This window comes from Orcinus orca, chromosome 6 (assembly GCF_937001465.1).
Source record: "Orcinus orca chromosome 6, mOrcOrc1.1, whole genome shotgun sequence".
Lineage (NCBI taxonomy): Eukaryota > Metazoa > Chordata > Mammalia > Artiodactyla > Delphinidae > Orcinus > Orcinus orca.
The window spans coordinates 70,758,269-70,781,250 of NC_064564.1; the positions used below are offsets into that span (position 1 = coordinate 70,758,269).

The 22,982-nt window shown below is 42.6% G+C and overlaps 1 protein-coding gene across 5 annotated transcripts in view; it reads left to right on the forward strand.

Annotated features, from left to right (window-relative positions):
* The window catches only part of TJP2 (tight junction protein 2), a 132,427-nt gene that overhangs the window by 58,412 nt on the left and 51,033 nt on the right, over positions 1–22,982 (forward strand). Inside the window, exon 1 of one of the 5 annotated variants that reach the window (XM_004276416.3) lies at positions 21,079–21,190. The exons of 3 other annotated variants lie outside the window; for them this stretch is intronic. In XM_004276416.3, the coding sequence (XP_004276464.1) occupies positions 21,119–21,190 (72 nt within the window). In that variant the 5' untranslated portion in view covers positions 21,079–21,118. Of the gene's footprint in view, positions 1–21,078; positions 21,191–22,982 lie in introns of those variants that run through there. One more of the 5 variants, XM_033440213.2, reaches the window with a different exon arrangement.

The following is a 22,982-nucleotide window of genomic DNA, read 5'->3' on the forward strand; positions in this document are numbered from 1 at the left end:
TTCTCTGAAGGGCCTCAGATTCTCAACTGCTCTGTGATTCTTGGTACTTTTCTATGTGAGTAAGCTTGAGAAATTATAGTTTGCTAGCCTACAAGTTAATACAGACTGAGAAGTGACTTGATTCTAAGAGCTGCTGCTTTTATGTATAACTTTATGAAACTTAATGAGTATTTTCTTTTTGAAGTCATTTTGATTTGTTTTTATTTTAATTTTTAAAAAATTTTATTGAGGGCTTCCCTGGTGGCGCAGTGGTTGAGAGTCCGCCTGCCGATGCAGGGGACACGGGTTCGTGCCCCGGTCCGGGAGGGTCCCACATGCCGCGGAGCGGCTGGTCCCGTGAGCCATGGCCGCTGAGCCTGCGCGTCCGGAGCCTGTGCTCCGCAACGGGAGAGGCCACAACAGTGAGAGGCCCGCGTACCGCCAAAAAAAAAAAAAAAAAAAGTTGATTTACAATGTTGTGTGAGTTTCAGGTGTACAGCAAGGTGATTCTGTTATACATATATATAAATATATATACTCTTTTTTAATATTCTCTTCCTTATAGGTTATTATAAGATATTGAGTATTCCCTGTGCTATACAGTAGATCCTTGTTGGTTATCTGTTTTATATATAGTAGTGTGTATGTTTTAATCCCAAACTCCTAATTTATCCCTCCCCTGATTTGTTAGTTTTTAATAAAGTAAAAGGTGATATATAAATCCGGTTTATAGGTGGGCTGAAGAGAATGTCCCCTTTTCCTCCCCCTGTCTTCTTTATCTTTTGACAAGTTAAATGGTAAGAGATTCAATCTTTATCCTATTTTGTGCCTCAAATCTCATGCTGACAGCACGTTCTAGTCTACCAAAACATTGGCAATAGTGTCTGTCCTACTTCTACTTATTTGTGAAGTACGAGCCGTAACGTATTGTTCTTGAAACATTTAAAAATATAGCCTCAATTTTGGCAAAATCCTCCCTATAATGATGTCTCATGTGGAAAGAACTGAGTTTTTCTTATTTTAGAATGTCTGTGAATCTTCTCTCTCATTCGAATAATTTTCCCTATGACCCTGACTGGTTAGGGACCTTACTATTATTGCTTTCAGGAAAGTAGCTAGAAGCAGACTGGCCAAGCAATTTATTGATTAATATTTTATTTTAGGCTTCTATCTACAGTGCTACTTCTGAAGACTCCTTTCAGAGAAATTTGAAGCGATAAGGAAAGCATATATTCTAAGGGCCAAGATAAGCATGAACAGTAACTTCACTTCAGCCACTTGTTTAGCAGTTAGAGTGAGCTGGTTCTGTGCGAAGCTTGCTTAAATTTGAATGTGCTAGAAATATATTGACAGAATCTCCTGTTTTATCTCTTTTTCGCCAGACTTATCCAGTCGGCCAGGACTAACAATGGATGTCCAAACAGTTTACGGTGGCTAATACAATGCACAAAGGTTTTCTTTGTTTGGAGAGTGGAAAATAGAGCTGAAGGGGAGCTTCTTAAGGGCACTGACCTAATTCACTCCTTCAACAAAAATGATTGGTTATAAACATGTAGGTATTTCTGATCCAGGTGCCTATAAATATTTCAGCTAGTAGTGTTACAGCCTGAGGAAGGGCCGTGTGGTGCTGCTTTGTGTATTTTTGTAAAATAGCTTTATTTTTATTTGACAATATCCTTTAAAATTAAGGAAAAAAAAAAAAGTCAAGTTCTGGCATGAGCTGATATTCCACAGAAGCTAGGGAATTAAGAAAGGCTGCTGGCATTGCATCATCACCCTCCTCAGTCCTTGAAACCTCATATTTGGGGACTGGTTAGTCATCTGCTTTTTAAAGATAAAGTTCCTCTATAAAATGTGGGGAAACAGAGCTTGGTTAAAATTGAAATTAGTTCGGGCATTGCTAAATTTTCTGAATTTCTTAAATTTCGTGGTTGTGATTTACTTTGTCCAGAAGTCATACATCGATGATGGTTTTGCTGTTTATTACCACTGAATATTTGCAGGCAGTATGCACTGTCTTAAAGAATCTCTCTCACTTATTAATAGAACAGGAGCCAAGGAAAGTACACATGTCACTGGGCGGGGGTCGGGCGAGGAAGCTCACTTGGCTTTAGCGTAGTAATAAGCTCCAAGGAACAATGGCATTGTTGTTCTCAGTTGTCTTTGAGTGTGATTGGATGATCACATATAAATGTTGGCCTGATTGGATTATATCCCAGTAATGAACTGTCCTGAGAAAACAGCAGTCACATATCACTCCAGTCACCAGATTTGTCCTTTTGGCTTTATATACGGGATAGTGATTTATGCAGCCAAGTGCCCTGGCAACTGGGGTGCTGTCATGTCCGTCTGTCTGTCTCTTTCGTCTCTTCCAACTTGGGTATGTTGGCTCTATTTGTGTAGTCTGCTACATTGGATAGGTTATTATCTTCCTGAGAAGCCACATAAGCTTTTTGATTGGGTTGAGCTTAGTCAAAACGAATGCTTGGAAAACAGTGAACTGCCAAAAAAAAAAAAAAAAAAAGTCCTCAATTAGATGTAAACTTCAGTGCGTGTGTTTATCCTTTCGGAAGAGCAGTGTGTTTTTCACGAGGCCTGGATTCTGCCTAGTGTTGGGAGGAGGGTCACTTTTAATGTGGGGGGTTGATTGTGAGTTCTCAAGGGCAGGTCTGATTCTTGGCATTACCAGTCCAGGCATAGAATAGTCACTCATTAAATGAAGGAAGGTGAAAGGAAGAGAATGGAGACGGTAAGTCCTAAAAAAACTGAAACGAGATTGGCCTGGGTATGTTTTCTCTTGCCTTGCTGTGTTCCCCCCCCACCTGCCCCTCCCCCAAAACAGCACTTTGTAGGTAGCTTGGAGACTGTTTGAAGCTGCAACATTCCATTCCGTTATTGGACCAACAAATGTAAAATATGCATTAATGGAGTTTGTGGAAGGGCTCTGAAGCTGTGTCCTTGATTTTTGCAAATAGGGGTGTGTTGGGGGTCGGCTCACTCAGCTCAGTTCCCAAGTGTCCATCAGAACTCCTGATGTCTCTGTAAAATGCCTAATTGTGAGGGGGCCCAGGACACAAAGTAAGATGCAGTCAGACCTTTCTGTAGTGAAGTGGTTGATGCAGTGTTAGACCCTTGGTACAGATCTCACTGAATCCTCCCAACCAATTGGGGGTAGGTGTTAAAACCCGACTTTTTTTTTTTTTTTTTTGCGCGGGCCTCTCACTGTCGTGGCCTCTCCCGTTGCGGAGCACAGGCTCCAGACGCGCAGGCTCAGGGGCCATGGCTCACGGGCCCAGCTGCTCCGCGGCATGTGGGATCTTCCCGGACCAGGGCACAAACCCGCGTCCCCTGCATCGGCAGGCGGACTCTCAACCACTGCGCCACCAGGGAAGCCCCTAAAACCCAATTTTATAGGTGAGGACACCGAGGCTCAGAAATGTTAAGTAACTCGTCCAGCATCACATAGTTTGTACGACAGGGAGGGAATTTGAGCCAAGGTCCCTTTAATTTGAAACCTATAGGTGCTTTCAACTCCCAGCCTCTGCTTTTCAGAATCATATGAGCAGAGAAATAAGAGGGAGAAGCTAACAGCCCTCTGTTGATTTGAAGGATTTTACACATTATCACTGAAAGTATACAGAAATTTTTCCTTCAGGGAATCATGAGTCACAGTGAAATATCAGTGTTTTTAAGAGATGTTTTCATTCTTCAGTGACCCATGTGTGTCCATTACCGTAGGATGCCCCAAAGACGCTAAGGTGTGTAAGACACAGCTTTATGGGGAAGTAGATTTCATAGACAACTAGTTAAAATCATAATTTTGTTATAGAAATATTAAGACTGTCTTGTCAAGTGAGAGAGAGTCCACTGTCTTCAAGTCCACAGCCTCTAGTTAGAAATGACTGTGTAATCCCATCCCACAGAAAACAACAATTGTAATTAATGTCAAGAAAAACTGGTTGTGGCTACCAAGCGTCTGGATTGTGGAATTCGAAAGAATGTTCATCTTTGATGTGCTGTGTTTGTGAACTTGCCTGTTAAGGATCAGAATTCCATCAGGAGTTTCATCAGGGTCAAAGTACATCTTTTAAAAAAACACTGAGAGGTGTAGGTTACCAGGCACTCACACTTTAGTGGGAAGTAAGTCATCTTTTTCTGATATCTAGCTGAGACTGAAAGCATTGATACAGTGAGAGTTTGGGTTGGGGGTAAAGGTAGAGAGGGAATTTGGGAGCCAGAACATTTTGCTGATGGAGCAGACGTTGTGTGTTGGGAGTTCACCTTTGAATGCTTTGGGGTAGGAGGACCTTGAAAGCCAGAGCAACCAGCAAGGGGTAGAAAGAGCTAGAAAAGCTCCAGATATAAACTTTGTTTCTTCCTGTTCCCCCTGGAGTCTTATTAAGGGTGCTTTTATCTTTTCCTCATTGCCTCACTGCATGGCTTTCTTCTCCCAGGATCCAGAATTGATGAGTTTGATGAGCTTCCATGGACAGTCTAATAAGGTTGACACAATTAGAAATGCTGATTCTTGGTTCTAAGTTCAGCCCTGACACAAGCTGGATATATAGAATTCTGACCAGATTCTAAGTCAGACTTCATGGTGGGCAATGGAAACTTCTAGTGTTTTCATGTTCTCTTTAAATTTGTCTTGGGTTGTGGGTGCCGCACCTTTACTGTCTTTTTGTGAGGGTACACAGACAGCAGCCCAGCTTGAGGTCGGGAGCAAAGGTGTTTACTTCTCTGTGTCCAACACATCTCCTCATTCTTGCCCAATAAGCGTGTTGATAAGGCGCCTCCCTGTAGTTAATCATCCACTTGGAGGATTATCTGAAGCAAGATTCTGATCTCAGGCCAGTTTCCCCTGTGGTATGTGATTGGAAATTGTGAACAAGTTCAGATTTTTTAGGTAAAATATAACCAGAGAAGTTAAGTTGCTACCAAAACCAAGTGTACTTCACTTTGTTTTGTTTTGCTTTTTAAAAAGTTTTTGGCTGCATTGGGTCTTAATTGCGGCACGCGGGATCTTTCTCTGTTGAGGCATGCGCGGGATCTTTCGTTGCAGCGCTTGTGCTTCTCTCTAGTCGTGGCGTGCGGGTTTTCTCTCTCTAGTTGTGGTGCACAGCCTTCAGGGCGCGTGGGCTCCGTAGTTTGCGGCACGCGGGCTCTCTCTTTGAGGCGCTCGAGCTCAGTAGTTGTGGTGCGTGGGCTTAGCTGCCCCCGTGGCACATGGGATCTTAGTCCCCGACCAGGATGGAACACGCGTCCCCTGCACTGGAAGGTGGATTCTTTACCACTGGACCACCAGGGAAGTCCCGAGTTCACTTTGAATTGACCTAACTTTTGTATTATGTACCAACTAAAAACTTATGCCTTATTAATTAAAAAAAGAAAAGAGAGCTTCCCTGGTAGCGCAGTGGTTGAGAGTCCGCCTGCCGATGCAGGGGACACGGGTTCGTGCCCCGGTTCGGGAGGATCCCACGTGCCGAGGAGCGGCTGGGCCCGTGAGCCATGGCCGCTGAGCCTGCACGTCCGGAGCCTGTGCTCCGCAACGGGAGAGGCCACAACAGGGAGAGGCCCGCGTACCACAAAAATAAATAAAAAAAGAAGAAGAAAAGAAAGAAAGAAGCAAACAAAACAGGATTATCCCCAAATAGTGACTGGGTGCTGAGTATAATTCTGAGGCTTATTGAGGATAGAAGTGAAAACCAAGGTGAAGGAAAGCAGGAATCAAGAAGTGTGTGCACCTCCCTGTGTGCTGGCTGTGAGCACCTCGCTGGCTAAACGTGGTGCCTTGCTTGGCGAACAGACACCTGCACATCTATTAGTAGTCAGTTATTAAATTTTGCATAAGTGTGGACTAGGGGTTGGCACACCATAGCCGGCTGCCTGGTTGGGTGGTTTTTTGGGTTTTTTCCTGCCTGGTAGCTAAGAATTGTTCTTATCTTTTTTTAATGGTTACATTTTAAGTTGCTATATAAGTATCTATTTAATATCCTCTACTTGCAAAGCCTAAAATATATACTATGTGGCCCTTTAAATAAATGTTTGCTGGGCACTAGTTTAGAACTTCCAGAAGCAGGATGCTTGGTTTCTAGGCAGTTTTTCTGCCATCTGGGTATAGGTATGTCAGATGCTGACTTATGAAAGGTTCTGGCTTTATGAGGATACTCTTGTCCAAGGTCCCTCTTGGCTATGGGAAAGCCAGATGCAGAGGAGTGTGGATCTTAGCACTGAAGGGCTGGTTTGCTTCTGGTTTCAGTCTCGGAAGGTGACTGGTAACAGGCCAGTCGAGAAATTATGAGTGTAGACCTCCTCTGGTTAAGCAGTAACTTAAGTACAAGAAAGTGTGGAGAAAGTATATGTCAAAGCTCATTTTGGTTTTAAGATGTTGAAAGGCCATAAAACTGAGATGTCCCTCTACGATAAAACATGTGTCTGTGTTTTGGATTTTCTTATTTATGCTCTGCATTTCCAGCTTTGGAACAGATAATGTTTGTCGCATTTCTAAGTTGTTGGCTATTTCATTTCCAAACAATTCATTCTTTCCTGTGGCTGGCGGGCGGGGGTTGGGGGGGGACTTCAAAGATATGATAAACCACCGTCATGGTCAAAGTCGTGAAGAAATGTAACGCAGAAGAGGAATTAATGTCGTTTTTCCAACTCAGGGGATTTGGAAAGGCTTGAGGCTGATAGATCAGTGACTGATACCCCAGTTCAGTACACATTCACTGCCATTGTTCTCTAGACTATTCCAGGCCTTTCTGTATCCTAAAAAAGGCAACCTTTGAGAGTGGGGACTGTGTTCTAAGTCGATAGGCCTTTGTTTTCAAAGCCTGAGTCATAGTAGATACTTAAATGCTGAATGACTAAATGCTATCTATTTCCAAAATCTTTTATTAAATGTGTATCATACTGCCTTTTTTAGAGTGAGATTAATTTAATATAGGAAGTACTCTTCATTTGTGTGAAACTTTCTGGTTTGTAAAAACTTCCACATAGGGCTTCCCTGGTGGCGCAGTGGTTGAGAGTCTGCCTGCCGATGCAGGGGACGCGGGTTCGTGCCCCGGTCCGGGAGGATCCCACATGCCGCAGAGCGGCTGGGCCCATGAGCCATGGCCACTGAGCCTGCGCGTCCGGAGCCTGTGCTCCGCAACGGGAGAGGCCACAACAGAGAGGCCCGCGTACCGCAAAAAAAAACCCAAAAAACCCCCAAAGAACTTCCACATCAAATTCCACTTGATCTTTTCAAGAACCCTGTGAGGTGGGTATTAACACCTGAGATGTTCAGCAAACTTAGAGGTTTTACAGCTGCTTAATGACAAACCGAGAACTCATCCACTGACAAACTAGAACAGCTGGAGAGAGCTCAGCGTGTTGTGTTGTTGTCTGGACCCTGGCCCCAGCCCTCCGGGGAAGCAGAAGCCTGAGTCTTCTGGCAAATGCAGTAGAAGTCCTTACCTGAATTTTCTTTCAATAGACAGGTTTTGGTTGTTGCCTTTCTTCAGACTAGCACTCTTTTTTTTTTTTTTGGCCGTGTCTCGGGTCTTGTGGGATCTTAGTTCCCTGACCAGGGATTGAAACCTGGGCCCTCAGCAGTGAAAGCACTGAGTCTTAACCACTGGACCTCCAGGGAATTCCCCCTGATGAGCAGTCTTGATGGTGCAGTTTGTTACCTTGGTCCTTTGGCTTATTTTGGTGTCTGCATCCATTTCTCAGAATGCCTGGTAAACATTCCTGTTTCCTGCCCTGATAGCAGTTTCTTGCCCACTCCTAAATTATGTACTTGCAGAGGTGGCTTTGGAACTTGGCTTAGAAATTATGGTTTGCTTCATTCTTTCCTCACAGTATAAGGGGATCTTGACTGGGGCTTAAACCCTTGGGTGGGCCCTGGGGTTCAGCTGCCCTGAGAAAGCCGTTACTGCCCTGGGAATTCAGTGCACCTCTCCCTTACTTCCTTCTTCCCACCTCCTGTACCCAGTAATCTACTGGGGCTATTGACCTAGGCTTAGATTTCTTCCCTGCTTCTCAGTAAAATGAGGAATTTGGACTCAAATATATAAAACTACAAATCCACTTGTGCCATTGATCTGCCTCAGACTTTTACTTACTTTACTCATAAATGAGAGGAAGATCCTTACTGAGACCCAGGCTCCCCCATCTGCCTCCCTCTTTGTGCCTCAGGCGTGGTGGTGGTCTCTTGTCTTGTCCTCCCTCAGTGGGTTGCATTCCCTATTTCCACGGGGTCACTAAGAAGGAAAGCCTTCCCTGATGTCCCTGGAGAGGCCAGTTCTTCCTATTCTAGACCTTTCTGTACTTGCCCTTTAAAGCACGTGTCACAGTTTTAGTTCTACAGTTGCTGACAGGCTCCTTGATTTACAGTTGGGCCCCCATTAGCCTGTAAGCTCCATGAAGGCAGGACCTTGTTTATTTTCCTCACTGTTTAATCTGTAGTGCTCAGTACAAAGCCTGGCATGAAAAAGGTGTTTAATAAATATTTATTGAATGAACCAGTGAATGGACTCCACATTCTACGTGAAACTCTAAATCCTGTAACTTTTTCTCCTGGAATATGTTCCACCATACCAATTAGGTCCTGCGATTAACAATTAGAAAGTGCTGTCTTCTACATTCCAGATGGTTTAAATTGCTTTGACTATCCCACAACCAGAGCAGGGTCAAAAACCTCATAGGATGTTAATTGATTGTAATATCTAGTAGCTTTTTAAAAAATATTAATGAGTGACAAATAAAAGTGTAATTTTCCTCTTTTAGTTTTCTCCCTCGAGTTGCAAATGTACCTTGCCTCTTATAAAAGCTATAATGGTGGGGTTTTATTGTAATTTTTAAAGTTTGTTTCTAATCTCCCCAAATTACGTTTTGAAGTTTTAAATTTGAAACAGCAATCTTTTTTATTTCTGCATCATTGCGCCACCTAGTGGGTTATATGTCTGTTACTGTGCGGTGGCCTTTGCTGATTTCCTAATAACCACAAATTCCACAAAAGGGAAATGTTGGGTGCCTTTTTATGCTTTAAGATCACATACAATTTCTGCCAACAATTTATGTTACTAGGCATAGACAGGTTTTTTGAGAGGAGCTTAACATTGTTAATTCAGAATTTAAAAAATAATATTGACATATCTGAAATTTCCCATGTCACCAATAAAGGAAAACAGTGGCAAAGAGTGGGGACAGGAGGGTGTCCTACACATTTTTTTATGGATTGTCCATTCAACTCAGTTTATATAATAATGCCATACAAGATACTAGATCAAAGAATGTGGTCTCTTTCTAAGTTTAGCAATAAGGCTGTTTCAAACATCTGAACTTTTTCTTTCAATTTTGTCATGAGAAGAAAAAATTAGAAGCCTAACTATTTAGGTACAACTTGCTTCCATTTCATCTGCTCTGTTTTCTTATTAAGTCAAAATCATTAGTAAAGCTTGCTGATGTGCATTTTCATTATTTTTAATAACTTGCTTGGGCTCCCACCTTTCATTGGTGTGGGAGCTGGATGTAGGAAACCTCACCTTTCCCCTTCCTGTCTCTAGTCTTTGCTGTCCCCTCCCCTGAATGGAGTGTATTCTTGAATAACCAGGTGGGTCTTTGTTTTCCTCTGTTGATTCCCTGAGATACAGTGCACACTCATTATTCTGAATGTACCGTGCAAGTACACATTCCATTGTCAAGTTTATGATATTTAAAATGTACAACAAATATACAACTCAACAACAACAAAAAAAAACCCAATCAAAAAATGGCAGAAGACCTAAATAGATATTTCTCCAAAGAAATACAGAAGGCCAATAGGCACATGAAAAGCTGCTCAACATCACTAATTATTAGAGAAATGCAAATCAAAACTACAATGAGGTATCACCTCACAACAGTCAGAATGGCCATCATTAAAATGTCTACAAATAGCAGATGCTGGAGGGGGTGTGGAGAAAGGGAACCCTCCTACACTGTTGGTGGGAATGTAGGTTGGTGCAGCCATTGTGGAAAACAGTATGGAGGTTCCTCAGAAAACTAAAAATATATAGAATTACCGTATGATCCAGCAATCCCACTCCTGGGCATATATCCAGACAAAACTATAATTCAAAAAGATACATGCACCCCTACGTTCATAGCAGCAGTATTCACAATAGCCAAGACACGGAAACAACCGAAACGTCCACGGACAGATGAATGGATAAAGAAGATGTGGTACATATGTACAGTAGAATACTACTCAGCCATTAAAAGAACAAATGCCATTTGCAGCAACATGGATGCAACTAGAGATTATCATACTAAGTGAAGTCAGTCAGAAAGAGAAAGACAAATACCCTATGATATCACTTACATGTGGAATCTAAAATATGACACAAACGAACCTATCTATGAAACAGAAACAGAATCACAGACATAAAGAACAGATGGGTGGTTGCACAGGGAGAGGGGGTTGAGGGAGGGATGGAGTGAGAGGGTGGGGTTAGCAGATGTAAGCTATTATATATAGAATGGATAAACAGCAGGGTCTGACTGTATAGCACAGAGAACTTTTATTCAGTATCCTATGATAGACCATAATGGGAAAGTAAATTTTAAAAAGTATATATATATGTATAACTGAATCACTTTGCTGTACAGCAGTAATTAACACAACACTGTAGACCAACTACTTCAATTAAAAAATTAAAAATAATAAAATGTATAACAAATACTTAGGCAGTTAAAGCCATAAATTATAAACTTTTAAATCTCATCCATAGATTAACGATTTAATAGAAAATTATTGTGTCTCTTACTGAGAGCTAGTTAAATTAGTGTTTTCAAAAGGTCATTTGCTAAGTTTTATCGATGTGCCTACAGAAGGAGTTCAAAATACTCTTTGCCCCACAATCTCTTCCTTTTCTTGCAGGAAAAGTTTTAAAAGAATACCAGAAAGATCTTTAAAGTATGGAAACAAGCACTGCTTCTGTAAATAAGTAGTATTTTGTTCTCAAAATGGCATTTGACTCATCTTGATACAGCACTGTAAATTGCTAGAACTTGTTTTAAAAGTAATAGGTCAGTACACATGAAAAGGCTTAGAAATGAGTATGCTCTTTAATTCAGAAATACTGCAAATTATGGGGGGAGTGGCTACACGCACAACAGTGGCTGCCATAGTATTTGTTATGTAGCAAAAAATTGGAAACAGCATTAAAGGATTGCTAGGGACATGGCTAATTATTTACTAAATGTGGCTGTTTACAGTTAATTTAAATTAAAAGTTAGACATTCAGTTGTTTAATTGCAGTAGCCACATTTCAAGTGCTCAGTAGCCACAAGTGGCTAGTGGTTACCATATTGGACAGCACAGCTACAGAAAGAACACTGTCATCATGGTACAAAGTTCTGTTGGGGACCCGTGCTTCTCCATCTTTAATGTGCACATTAATCACAGGGGGGGCTCTTGTTAAGATGCATATTATTATCCACAGGTCCAAGGAAGTGCTTGAGATTCAGCATTTCTATGAGGCTCTCAGGTGTTGGCAATACAGTATCTAAAGGTGAGGTTCTTTATGTGCCTGCATTTATTCCCCAATTCTCAGGGGAAAGGCATGTCTTTGAGGCTCAGGACTCTGTCTATAGGCTTCCTAATTTTCTGGGGATTAACCAGGCACACTGAAATATGGCAGAAGCGTCATGTTGCTCCTTTTTTTAAAAAAAATTATTTTATTTATTTATTTTTGGCTGCATTGGGTCTTTGCTGCTGCACACAGGCTTTCTCTAGTTGCCGCGAGCGGGGGCTACTCTTGGTTGCGGTGCGCGGGCTTCTAATTGCGGTGGCTTCTCTTGTTGCAGAGCACGGGCTCTAGGCGCGCAGGCTTCAGTAGTTGTAGCTTGCAGGCTCAGTAGTCGTGGCTCATGGGCTCTAGAGCACAGGCTCAGCAGTTGTGGCGCACGGGCTTAGTTACTCCGCGGCATGTGGGATCTTCCCCGACCAGGGCTGGAAACCATGTCCCCTGCATTGGCAGGCGGATGCTTAAACCACTGCGCCACCAGGGAAGCCCCATGTTGCTCCTTTCTGTGTGAGCTATCCTCTGATGGTGCCTTGGGTCTGGGAGGGACAGTTGACCTTGGGTATTTAATACAGGGCCGATCCTGCTGGCAGGATTTAGCTGAGCACACTAATTGGTTTTCTAACCTGCCTTTTGACAAAGCAGTTTATATACCTTGGTACCAGCATGGGTGGTGGTTTGTACATGTTTGTTTTTTTAAGTAAAGCTATATTTTAAAGTTTATGGGCTTAGATTTAAAATCATAGAGTAGACAGGGCTGTGTCTGTGTTGCCAAATGAGCTCCTTTTTTGGCTTATCAATGGCTTCTTTGTGATTACAAATAAGAATGGCCTGTTAAATTATAATTATACTTTGTAACTTAGTGTAGCAGAACTGTGAACATAGAGGTCTTAAATGTAATTATCTGTTGATGGTGTGTTTTTGTTTTTGCCTCACATCTTACTAAAATTGAACTTATGCAGATCCGGATTCAGATCATGCCCATCCACTTACTAGCTGTGGAGTTGTGTGTGAGTCTCTTAATATCTCAGGATATGTACATACATGTATATATATAAAAACAGATATATATATGTATATAAAAATGGGTTCCAGGACCCAAGGTGGATACCAAATTTCAAGGATGCTCAAGTAAGTCCCTTATATAAAATGCCATAGTATTTGCACGTAACCCAGGCAGTTCCTCCTGTATACTTTCAGTTATCACTAGATTACTTATAATATCTAATAATATAATGTAAATTCTATGTAAATAGTTGCTTGCATGTGGCAAATTGAAGTTTTTTTTGTTTTGTTTTTGTTTTTTTATTACAGTATTCATATTTTATTTTTCTTTAGTGAAAAGATACTGAAAGTACAGAAATATAGCATCACTGTGAAGAAATCCTTTTTTTTAATTTTTGTTTTATATTGGGGTATAGTTAATTTACAATGTTGTGTTAGTTTCAGGTGTACAGCAAAGTGGTTGTACATGTACACATACATATATCCATTCTTTTTCAGATTCTTTTCCCATGTAGGTTATTACAGAATATTGAGTAGAGTTCCCTGTGCTATAGAGTAGATCCTTGTTGATTATCTATTTTATATATAGTCATGTGTATATGTTAATCCCAAACTCCTAATTTATCCCTCCCCCCCAAAGTTTTGCTTTTTGGAACTTTCTGAAATTTTTTTTTCTTAATATATTTTCAATCCATGGTTGGTTGAATCTGCAGAACCTGCAGATACAGAGGCCAACTGTAATATGCATTAAGGTTCCTCCATGTCTTTTCATGGCTCCATAGCTCATTTCTTTTTAGCACTGAATAATATTTCCTTTGTCTGGAGGTGCCATAGTTTATTTATCCATTCACCTACAAGAGGGACGTCTTGGTTGCTTCCAAGTTTGGGCAGTTATGAATAAAGCTGCTAAAAACCACATGCAGATTTTTGTGTGAACATAAACTTTCATCTCCTTTGGTTAAATACCAAGGAACATGATTGCTAGATCGTATGGTAAGAGTATGTTTAGTTTTTTTAAGAGCCTACCAAACTCTTTCACAGTGGCTGCACCATTTTGCATTCTCACAAACAGTGAACGAGAGGTCCCATTGGTCCACATCCTCACCAGCATTTGATGTTGTCATTGTTCAAATTTGGATCATTCTAATACGTATGTAGTGGTGTCTCATTGTTACTTAAATTTGCATTTCCTCGACGACGTGGAGCATCTTTTCATATGATTATTTGGCATGTGTATATCTTCTTGGTGAGGTATCTGTTGAAGTCTTTGGCTCATTTTTTAATCCAATAGTTTGTTTCCTTATTGTTGAGTTTTAGGAGTTCTTTTGTATATTTTGGATAACAGTCCTTTATCAGATGTGTGTTTTGCAAATATTTTCTCCCAGTCAGTGGTCTGTCTTCTCATTCTCTTGACATTGTCTTTCACAGAGAAGAAGTTTTTAATTTTAATTGAAGCTTCTTAATTCCTTGTTTTGTGGATCATCAGGCCTTTATGTTTTCATATGTAAAAAGGGAGGAATTTTATAGTTTTTGGAAGGATCAGTGGTCAAGAGCCATAATGCATTTAGCACAGTGTCTGGCACGTTGTGACATTCAGTTAATAATGGTGTATGTCATGCCCCCTCATTTAATCGTGTTTTCACAGGGGCACGGCCATTAGGGAACTTATACCTAACTGGTTATTGAAAGAGCCAGAAATGAAACAAAATAAAGTCCGACCCTATTCCCTTCCTGCACTCTCTTCTTACCAAGTCACTGAGGAAGAGTTACTGAGCTGGATTGACTGAACCCAGGCCAACTGCTTGAAAGTGACCATCATGCTTTTTAAGATGTTCTGAGTTGTCAGAGTGATTGGATCCGTTGCAGGTCTGGTGCCCAAGCACCAACAACTATGGCTTTTTTTTTTTTTTTTGGTTGGTTGGTTGGTTGGTTTCAAGGCCAGGGACCAGTCATCACTCATGGGTAGGTTCTGAAAGGCACAATCGCTGTATAGTGAAAGAGGCAATGTACTTCAGTCGAAAGGATACAGGCTTTGTAGCCACACTGACAAGGGTTAGAATCTATCCTCTGCCACCTTTAACTTGTATAACCTCAAACAAGTTACTTTATTTCTCTGACTTCAGTCTTCTTTTCTGTAAAATGAGTCCAATAATTATGATAATGATAATAGCTGAAAGTGGCAGAGCATTGGTTGTGTGTGTGCAGCACCACCCTGAGTTCTGTACATGAACTACCTGATTAAATTCTCACAACAGCTCTAGGGGAGTGGGTCTTGTGACTACCACTGCTTTACAGATGGGGGAAACTGAGGCAAGGAGAAGTTAAGTAATGGAAGTGGTGGAGCAAGGATTAGAATCCCCACTTTCTGGGAATTCCCTGGCAGTCCAGTGGTTAGGCCTCCGCCGTCTCACTGCTGAGGGTCCAGCTTCAATCCCTGGTAGATCCCGTAAGCCGCTAAGATCCCGTAAGCCACTAAGATCCCGTAAGCGCAGCCAAAAAAGAAAAAAAAGAATCCCCACTTTCTGACTGCAGAATCCATGATGCATTCTTTAAATTTAAAAAAAAAAAAAGCTGTATTGATATAGTTCACAAAATAAAAGTATACAATTCAGTGGTTTTTAGTATATTTACAGAGTTGTGCAACCAACACCATATCAATTTTAGAACATCTTCATCACCCCAAAGAGGAAACCCTGTACGCATTTAGCCAGTCACCCCGCATTTCTCCCCGTATCCCCCTGTTCCTAGGCAACCACTAGTCTACGTTTGGTTTCTATGGATTTGCCTCTTCTGGACATTTTACATAAATGCAATCATAATATTTTGTGATTTCTCAAAATAGTATGCCTCTGGCTTCTTTAATAATGTTTTCAAGGTTTATCCTTGTTGGAGCATGTATTGGTATTTCTTTCCTTAATAGGCTGAATAATAGTCGATTCTATGCATATACCACACTTTGTTTACCCATTTATTATTTGATGGACATTTGAATGGTTTCCACTTTTCTGCTATGATAAGTAGTGCTGCTGTGAACGTCTGTGTACAGGTGTTTGTGTGGACATATATTTTCATTTCCCTTGGCTTCCATATGCGTTCTTATTGTAGTTAATCATACTCTGGGAGAGTATGATTTCTTCTGGGAGAAAGAAAACAGTTTCTTACTTGGGAGTGGTCACCTTGCATTGCTGCTGCAGAACTAATGGTGGAGACCTTTACGGAGAGTGGTAATTGTGTGATGGCAATGGGCAAGGCTCTTCACAAGCATTACTCCATTCAGTCCTCACAACAATTATAATAGGGTAGGGATTTTGAGCCCATTTTATAGATGAGGCAACTGAGCCTCAACAAGCAAACTGCTCAAGGTCACAGAGCTTATAGAGTGTGTGAGAGATGAACTTGGACCCAGGCATGTGCAGTGACCTACAGGGCTATTCCCACCATGTTATGTGGCTGCCATTGTCAGGGGTATTTATGACAACCCCACCTCCCCATTGAAGGTTTACTGGCCTGGATTTTACAGTGTTTTTGTGGGAGTTTGCTTCATTTCACCCTGTGAAACAGATGATGATATACTTGTTTTCACCAAGTGGCAATGGAATTGAGTGGGTGCCCAAGGTCATGGATCAGTTGGGAGGGGCAGAGTCTTGGCTGGAAGTGTCTTCCTGGGAGTCTGGGTTCATTGCTTTGTGCCTTTCAGCACAGCTGCTTTCAAAACTGCAGATTGCATCCCTAGGAATACTGTCATCCTCTCCCAGTTCTCTATTATTTCCTTAAATATGCACTGAAATTTTACCTTAGGTAGATACTCTGGTACCCATCAGCAATAACTCCAGAATCTAATCCTGTGAATTCTGTTGAGCTATCAAGAATCCCTCTTTAAACTTCTGTGTGTAGCTTTTTTCTTTAACCCTGGTCACACCCAGGCTGTGTCAGCTGTGAGTTGTGTGCTATAAGCACACCGTGCGCACTAGTTGTTCCCTGTCAGCGCTCACCTTCGTGAGTTGTGAAGGGAGGGTAAGGAGCTAGTGGTGACATTGTAATCGCATTTGAACATGAAATACTTATGAAATAAACTATGAAAGATTTTTTTTTTGGAAACCAAGAATTACATAAGGGGTTGTTTAACTCACTGCTTACTAGTTTACTGCTACCAGGAAGGGTTTGGTTTTGAAGAGACACAGGCAGGTGCCTTGAAGCCAAAGACTTGGTTTATAATTTTAAAAACTACTCATTTTAGGAAGAGCAGTTTTTTGCCTTTTCTAGGGAAAAGGGGTTCCTGTGTACTTATTTGACGGGTGTTTCACAACTGGGTCTGGTGAAGAGAATTTTGACTAATTCACAGCCATTAAAATAAGACCAATTTCCTGGGGGAAGGGTGGGGGGAGGGTGAAACACAAAAGCCCTGTGATCAGCTAGAGGTAGGTGGGCTATGGTTTGCCCACCCATCCTGAGGCTGGCTGGCTGTTTGTTTATACTCTCTCTTGAGATGCCTTCTAAAATGACATACTGGACACAGCATAAAAACACCATAGGGGGCTTCCCTGGTGGTGCAGTGGTTGAGAGTCGGCCTGCCGATGCAGGGGACGCAGGTTCGTGCCCCGGTCCGGGAACATCCCACATGCCGTGGAGCGGCTGGGCCCGTGAGCTATGGCCGCTGAGCCTGCGCGTCCGGAGCCTGTGCTCCGCAACGGGAGAGGCCACGACAGTGAGAGGCCCGCGTACCAAAACAAAAACAAAAACAAAACACCATAGGAATCCTGGTGCAGGTAACCATTAGCCCAGTTTATCCTGGTGGTGGTCTCCCAAGATTTCATGTCTGCTGTATAGAGCCTCCTGGGAACCTTGATGATTTCACTTTGTGCTCCTTCTGTCTTACTTGCTTTCTTCCTCTCTCCTTTTATTTCCTTCCTTATGAGGTGTCCACATAACATTTATCAAGGGCTTATTGTGTGCAAAGCACACATCACATTCTACACATAGAAAAGGAATCAAATCTGGGGTGGGGCTCCAGCCTCACATCCGTATCTGACAGCGTTAACTGTGTGAATTACGGCTTCAGCTTTCCTGTTTGTAGAATGGAGACAGTCGTAGCTAACTCACAGGGTTGTGGGCATCAGTGACAAACTGAGAGCCATGGGCGAGGTGCCTGCTGAGTGTTAATGGCTTCCTTCCGTTCCAGTTGTTCCAGTTCCCATAGCCGTCTGGTCTCCTGTTTCCAGGATGGCTGTGTGTTTTAAGACTCCCAAGCTGTAATTAAGTTATTTAACACATCTGTCCGTGCTGAGGACGTAGCATCCCATGTGTGTTATTAAACAGCTTACTTCCCAGCCACACCGAGTGCTTGCAGTGTCTTGCACACACCTTACAGATTATCCCTCCTGCTCTGCAGTTCCCTCCCCAAGTCATCCACCCACCCGACAAGTTAGTCATCATTCAGCACTGAGCTCACGTAGAACGCAGGAGGGCCTCCCCTGCCACTGGGGCACACTTCCATCCACTGCAGACCTCCCATCCCGGTTAATAACACGCATTCATGCCATCAATTTCACATTGTATATACCTGCCATTACTTCAGGGGTCGCCTTGCTCCAGCCCCATGTAGCCTTTTTTCTTTCATGATTATAAGCTTGTTTCTCACCTCATGACCTTTGCATCTGCTGTTCCCTCTCCTTGGAGAGAGGTCCAGATTTTCTTATGATTCATTCTTTCCAATGTCGCATCCCATGGCATTTACTGCTACTGGAGATTATAATATATGTTTACTTGTCTGTTATCTCCGTTAAAATCCTCCCGGTGAGGGGGAGGACACTGGGTTGTATTCCCCCCAGCATCTACAGCAGTGTCTGACACGTGCTGGGTTCTTGGGGAATATTCGTTGAATGAATGAGCCTTGTATATTCGTCTGCTGTTGTAGTTGCATTGACTTGTGATTACTGTTTATGTGTCCCAGTTCCCCACTGGACTGTGACTGCCCGAGGGTGATGATGTAGGGTAATTTTTCTTTTATCCACAGGGCGGGTGTCTAGTTGCTCGGTAGATGTTTCTCGAATATGTGACTATGGAAGTTAGGAATCTTGGAAAAGGTATCCCTAAACTATTGAGATCTTCTCATGGTGGCAGCTGTTCACCACAAAGTGTCCTTTTGACGCCACTGGTAGAATAGCTGCTCATCAGAACAGGCTGCAGGGGTTCTGATGGCCTTTTCACTAGCGGCCCCTCCTGCCTTTCTTTTTTCAGGGTCTTTGCCCTGTGCTGTTCTCTGGGTCCTGCACAACCCCACTCCATCCCCAATTGTATTCACTCTACAGACCTCATCTCAATGTCCCTTGCTCATGAGAAACACCTCCCACTCCCCACTCAGCCAGGTAGGTCAGGTGCTAGCTGCTGTCAGACTTCCTGAAGGCAGCGCTGTGTATGATTTGATCTTCATTTGATCCTCAAGGTCTGGCATATTGTACTTGGTAAACATTTGTTGAATGAGTGAGTAAAGAATTAGTATATGTGCACACCTCCATTCATAGCAGCATTATTCACAATAGCCAAGAGGTGAGAGGAACCCAAGTGTCCATTGGTGGATGAATAAATAAAATATGGCATATGTATACAGTGGAATATTATTCAGCCTTAAAAAGGAAGGAAAGGCTGACACATGTTACAAGGATGAACCTTGAGGACATTATGCTAAATGAAATAAACCAGACCAAAAAAGTCAAATACTGTATGATTTCACTTACGTGAGATATTCAGAGTAAATTCATGGGAACAGAAAGTAGAATAGTGGTTGCCAGGGGCTGAGAGGAGAAGGAATGAGGAGTTGTTCAATGGGTATAGAGTTTCAGTTTTGCCGGATGAAAAAGTTCTGGAGATTGGCAACAAGAAAGTTCTGGAGATTCACAACAACGTGAACGGACCTAACACTACTGAACTGAACACTTAGAAATGGTTAAGATGATACATTTTATGTTATGCAGTTTTTTTAGCACAATTTTTAAAAAAGAGTGAGCGATGGCAGAGACTGTGACTTTTGGAAATCATAGAAGAAGAATCTGGAATTTGTAACTTGTGGGATGCCTATGAGTTCTGGGCAATATGCATAAATGTAAGGGAAAGAAGTGTTTATTTCCTCTTCGGGGAAGCAGGAGTGTTTACTAAGGACAGTCACAGTAAAGGAGTGAGCTGCTTTGTGCCCTCTGTCCTTGCTTCTCTGCGCCTGGGGCCCTGGGCTGGTCCTGGCTGGTCAGCCGGGGTCGCGTCCTGAGAATCCCCTCGGCTTCTAAGGGTCCTGCTTCAGTGGGACTCCTTTGTCCTCCCTGCCCTGCCCAGTGTAAGATTTGAAACAAACTTTCATTCATTTCCTATCCTATTTTGCTGTCCCAACACTTCTGAAGGACTTACTCTTGTAGAGTCCAAGGGAAGGACGTGAACGTGTTCGAGTGCCCGTTCAGCAGTGCACTTTGTAGGGAAAGGTTGCCTCATCCCAGGCTGACATTCGCCCTCCAAGGTGTAGGTGTGTTATCCCCATTTCGTGAAGGAGACAGATTATCCCAGGCCCACAGCTAAGTGACGGAACAGAGATTGCCCCCAGATCGTCTGCCTTTAAAACTCACGTCCTTGCGTCTGCTTCAAGTTGCTTCCTATATGGTCTGCATCTCGTGGTCCACATTTATTTCACATCTCAACCTTAAATAAGTCAGGGGGCTCACTCTCACTCGCTCTGGCCCATTGGTGTCACATACACTGTGGTAGTGAAAAGGACCCCCAGCTCCCTGAGACCATGCTTCCAAAATCCCAAGTCCAACTTTCAAACCCCCGGTATCCCATACAGTCTTCCTCAGCTGTTCAGAAACCCAAAATGTGCTTTTCCACCCCACCCCCACAAGTGGTAAAGACAGAGAGAGAAATGGATAGCAGGGCGCTTTGTTATTCTTTTATCTTCGAAATTTACAGAAGGGGGAGAGAGAGGAAGAAGCTCTGCTTCCTGAGCATTCTGTCCCTGCGGTGGCTCTGAGCTGCACCAGCAGCCCAAGTACAGATTTATGTATCTCCAAGGATGAGCAACTTCTTATCTTCATGCCTTTTAATTTTCTAGGTAACAGTAGCAATTCCGTTCTTCTGAAACATTACCAGTAGCTGTTCAGCCAGTTTATGCTTTTCTTGTGTGTGTGTGTGTGTGTGTGTGTTCGTATGTGTGTGTATGGGAGTATCTATGTAAATAAAACTTCTCTACGTGTCTCTAGAATGCCCTACTTACTTAATAATTTCTACTTGGATATTGAATCATTCTGCATGTCTAAAAGGAATATTTACTCCAGTTCTCTGGTTCCCTGGCACAGGAGAGAGGGAGGAAAAGAAAGCTAAAAGAGCGGTGCAAATCCAGACTGCTTTCTTTTCTCCTCACAAGTCGTGCTTTTCAAAGCGTTTGGCGTCCCTGCTGTAGGGATGTGTCACTGAGAGATGACAACAGGATTTGCTGGCAATGTGGGCCACTATTGTATCTGCCTTACGTAACCACGTGGAGTGATGGCAATGGGTGAGCAGCCTGGGATGTAGGCAGTGGTCTGGTTGCTTAACCTCCAGGGGCCATGAAGACCACTCAGGTCCTCCAGAGGATGTGGATCCAGGCTGTTAAAAAGTTGGGGAGATTGAAAGTCCATGTGAGTCCCTCTATAAGCTCTCCCCCTTTTCTTTCCTGACCTTTCTTTTGTGGGAAGTTGGGTGGGGGGGAGCCTTCTCACAGTGGTTCCTTTTTCCTTTGCTTTATTTGTGCTTCTGGCAGCTTTCAGTAACAAATTGTGAGATGCAGATTGTAGTCATTGGTGGGTTTTTAAAATACTTGTATTATTTTTAGCAGACGTATGCAAAACTGGTAGCCTCTTATGGGGTTTCTGAATCAAAGGCTGCTGTTTTCCATGTGTTGGGAATCTGCAAGCACGGTGTTGCTTCCTGGGGGTAACTTAATAGTTTGTTTGTATTTGGGTAATTGTAATTTCTTGTTTGGGGAAAAAACTTTTTGCTTCCTTATCCTGCAGAAATGTATATTCTTATTCTTTTTAAAAATACTCTTATATCTCAGATTCTAAATGATAGAAAAAAAGCTTTTCCCTTGTTCTGTTTTTCCTTTTATAGTTTGAACATCTGTAGCACTATAACATGTGTAAGTGTTTACTTTTATGGTGGGTGGGATTTTTATCAAACATGTACCTTATGGGCAGATGTTGATCAATCTTTAGCTTTGGCTCTGACCCTCCATCACTGGGAAGCAACAATTTGTAGACAAAAAGCTTAAAGATTTCCTGTTGGGGCAGTGAAGACTTTTGGTGTTTGCCTTCTGGTTGGTTTTTAACACGTTTCCATATTCTTTATGTAAAATATGGGATTTACCTGTTTGGCCAAGATTTTTCAAAGGAAAGAAACTTTATAACAACTAGAGAATATTTTTTAAAAGATCGAATAACTGTTTGTGTTTGTCCCTTTCTCATTCTGCATGTAAATACCTTACTGCTAACACAGTGTTTTATTTATGGTAAAAAAGAAAAAAATTGGCCCCCTTTTATCTTCCTGTGTTGTCTAGGAATGAGTCATTACAATTTTGTGGGGGTGTTTATTCACACTACTTACAGGAAAAGTGAAAGTGATGCGGGGAAGCGGAGGTCCTCCTGCTGCTGGAATGTTGACTCTTGGGGTGAAAAGGAGACTTGGCATCTTCTGCAGCCTGCTGCTCCCTTAGAGCTAGCCTCTCCTCCACCTCGCCTGCCTTCATGCACCTCTCAAATTACTGCTACGATCCCCACCCTGCCCTCCTCCAGTCCAAACGGTCACACTTTCTTCTGCTCTTTGGCTTTGCAAAGTCTGTACTGCATTAACAAATATTTGGTATGAGGTCCTTGGGCCAGGAATCATTGAGTACCCTTTGTTCACTCATGAACCCGCCCCACTTTCCCCTCTGCTTTTTGTTTTGTTTTTTTGGGAGGGCGGGGGCACGCGGACCTCTCACTGTTGTGGCCTCTCCCGTTGCGGAGCACAGGCTCCGGACGCGCAGGCTCAGCGGCCATGGCTCACGGGCCCAGCCGCTCCGCGGCATGTGGGATCTTCCCGGACCAGGGCACGAACCTGCGTCCCCTGCATCGGCAGGCGGGCTCTCAACCACTGCGCCACCACGGAAGCCCTCCCCTCTGCTTTTTAACTTACAAAATGTTCGGTACATATCAGAGAATTACGTGTCTAAATCATAAAGCATAATTATAAAATATACCCATGAGCCCATCACACATACCCATGAACCCTCCACCAAAATGGACCCAAGGTCCCTTCTCACTCCTCTGCCTCACCCCAGGTCACGTACACATACATACACACAAACATCTCTAAACAAAAGATTGGTTTTGTTTGATTTTTTTTCCATTGTAATAGAAAACGCATAACATAAAACTTATCGTTTTAGTCATT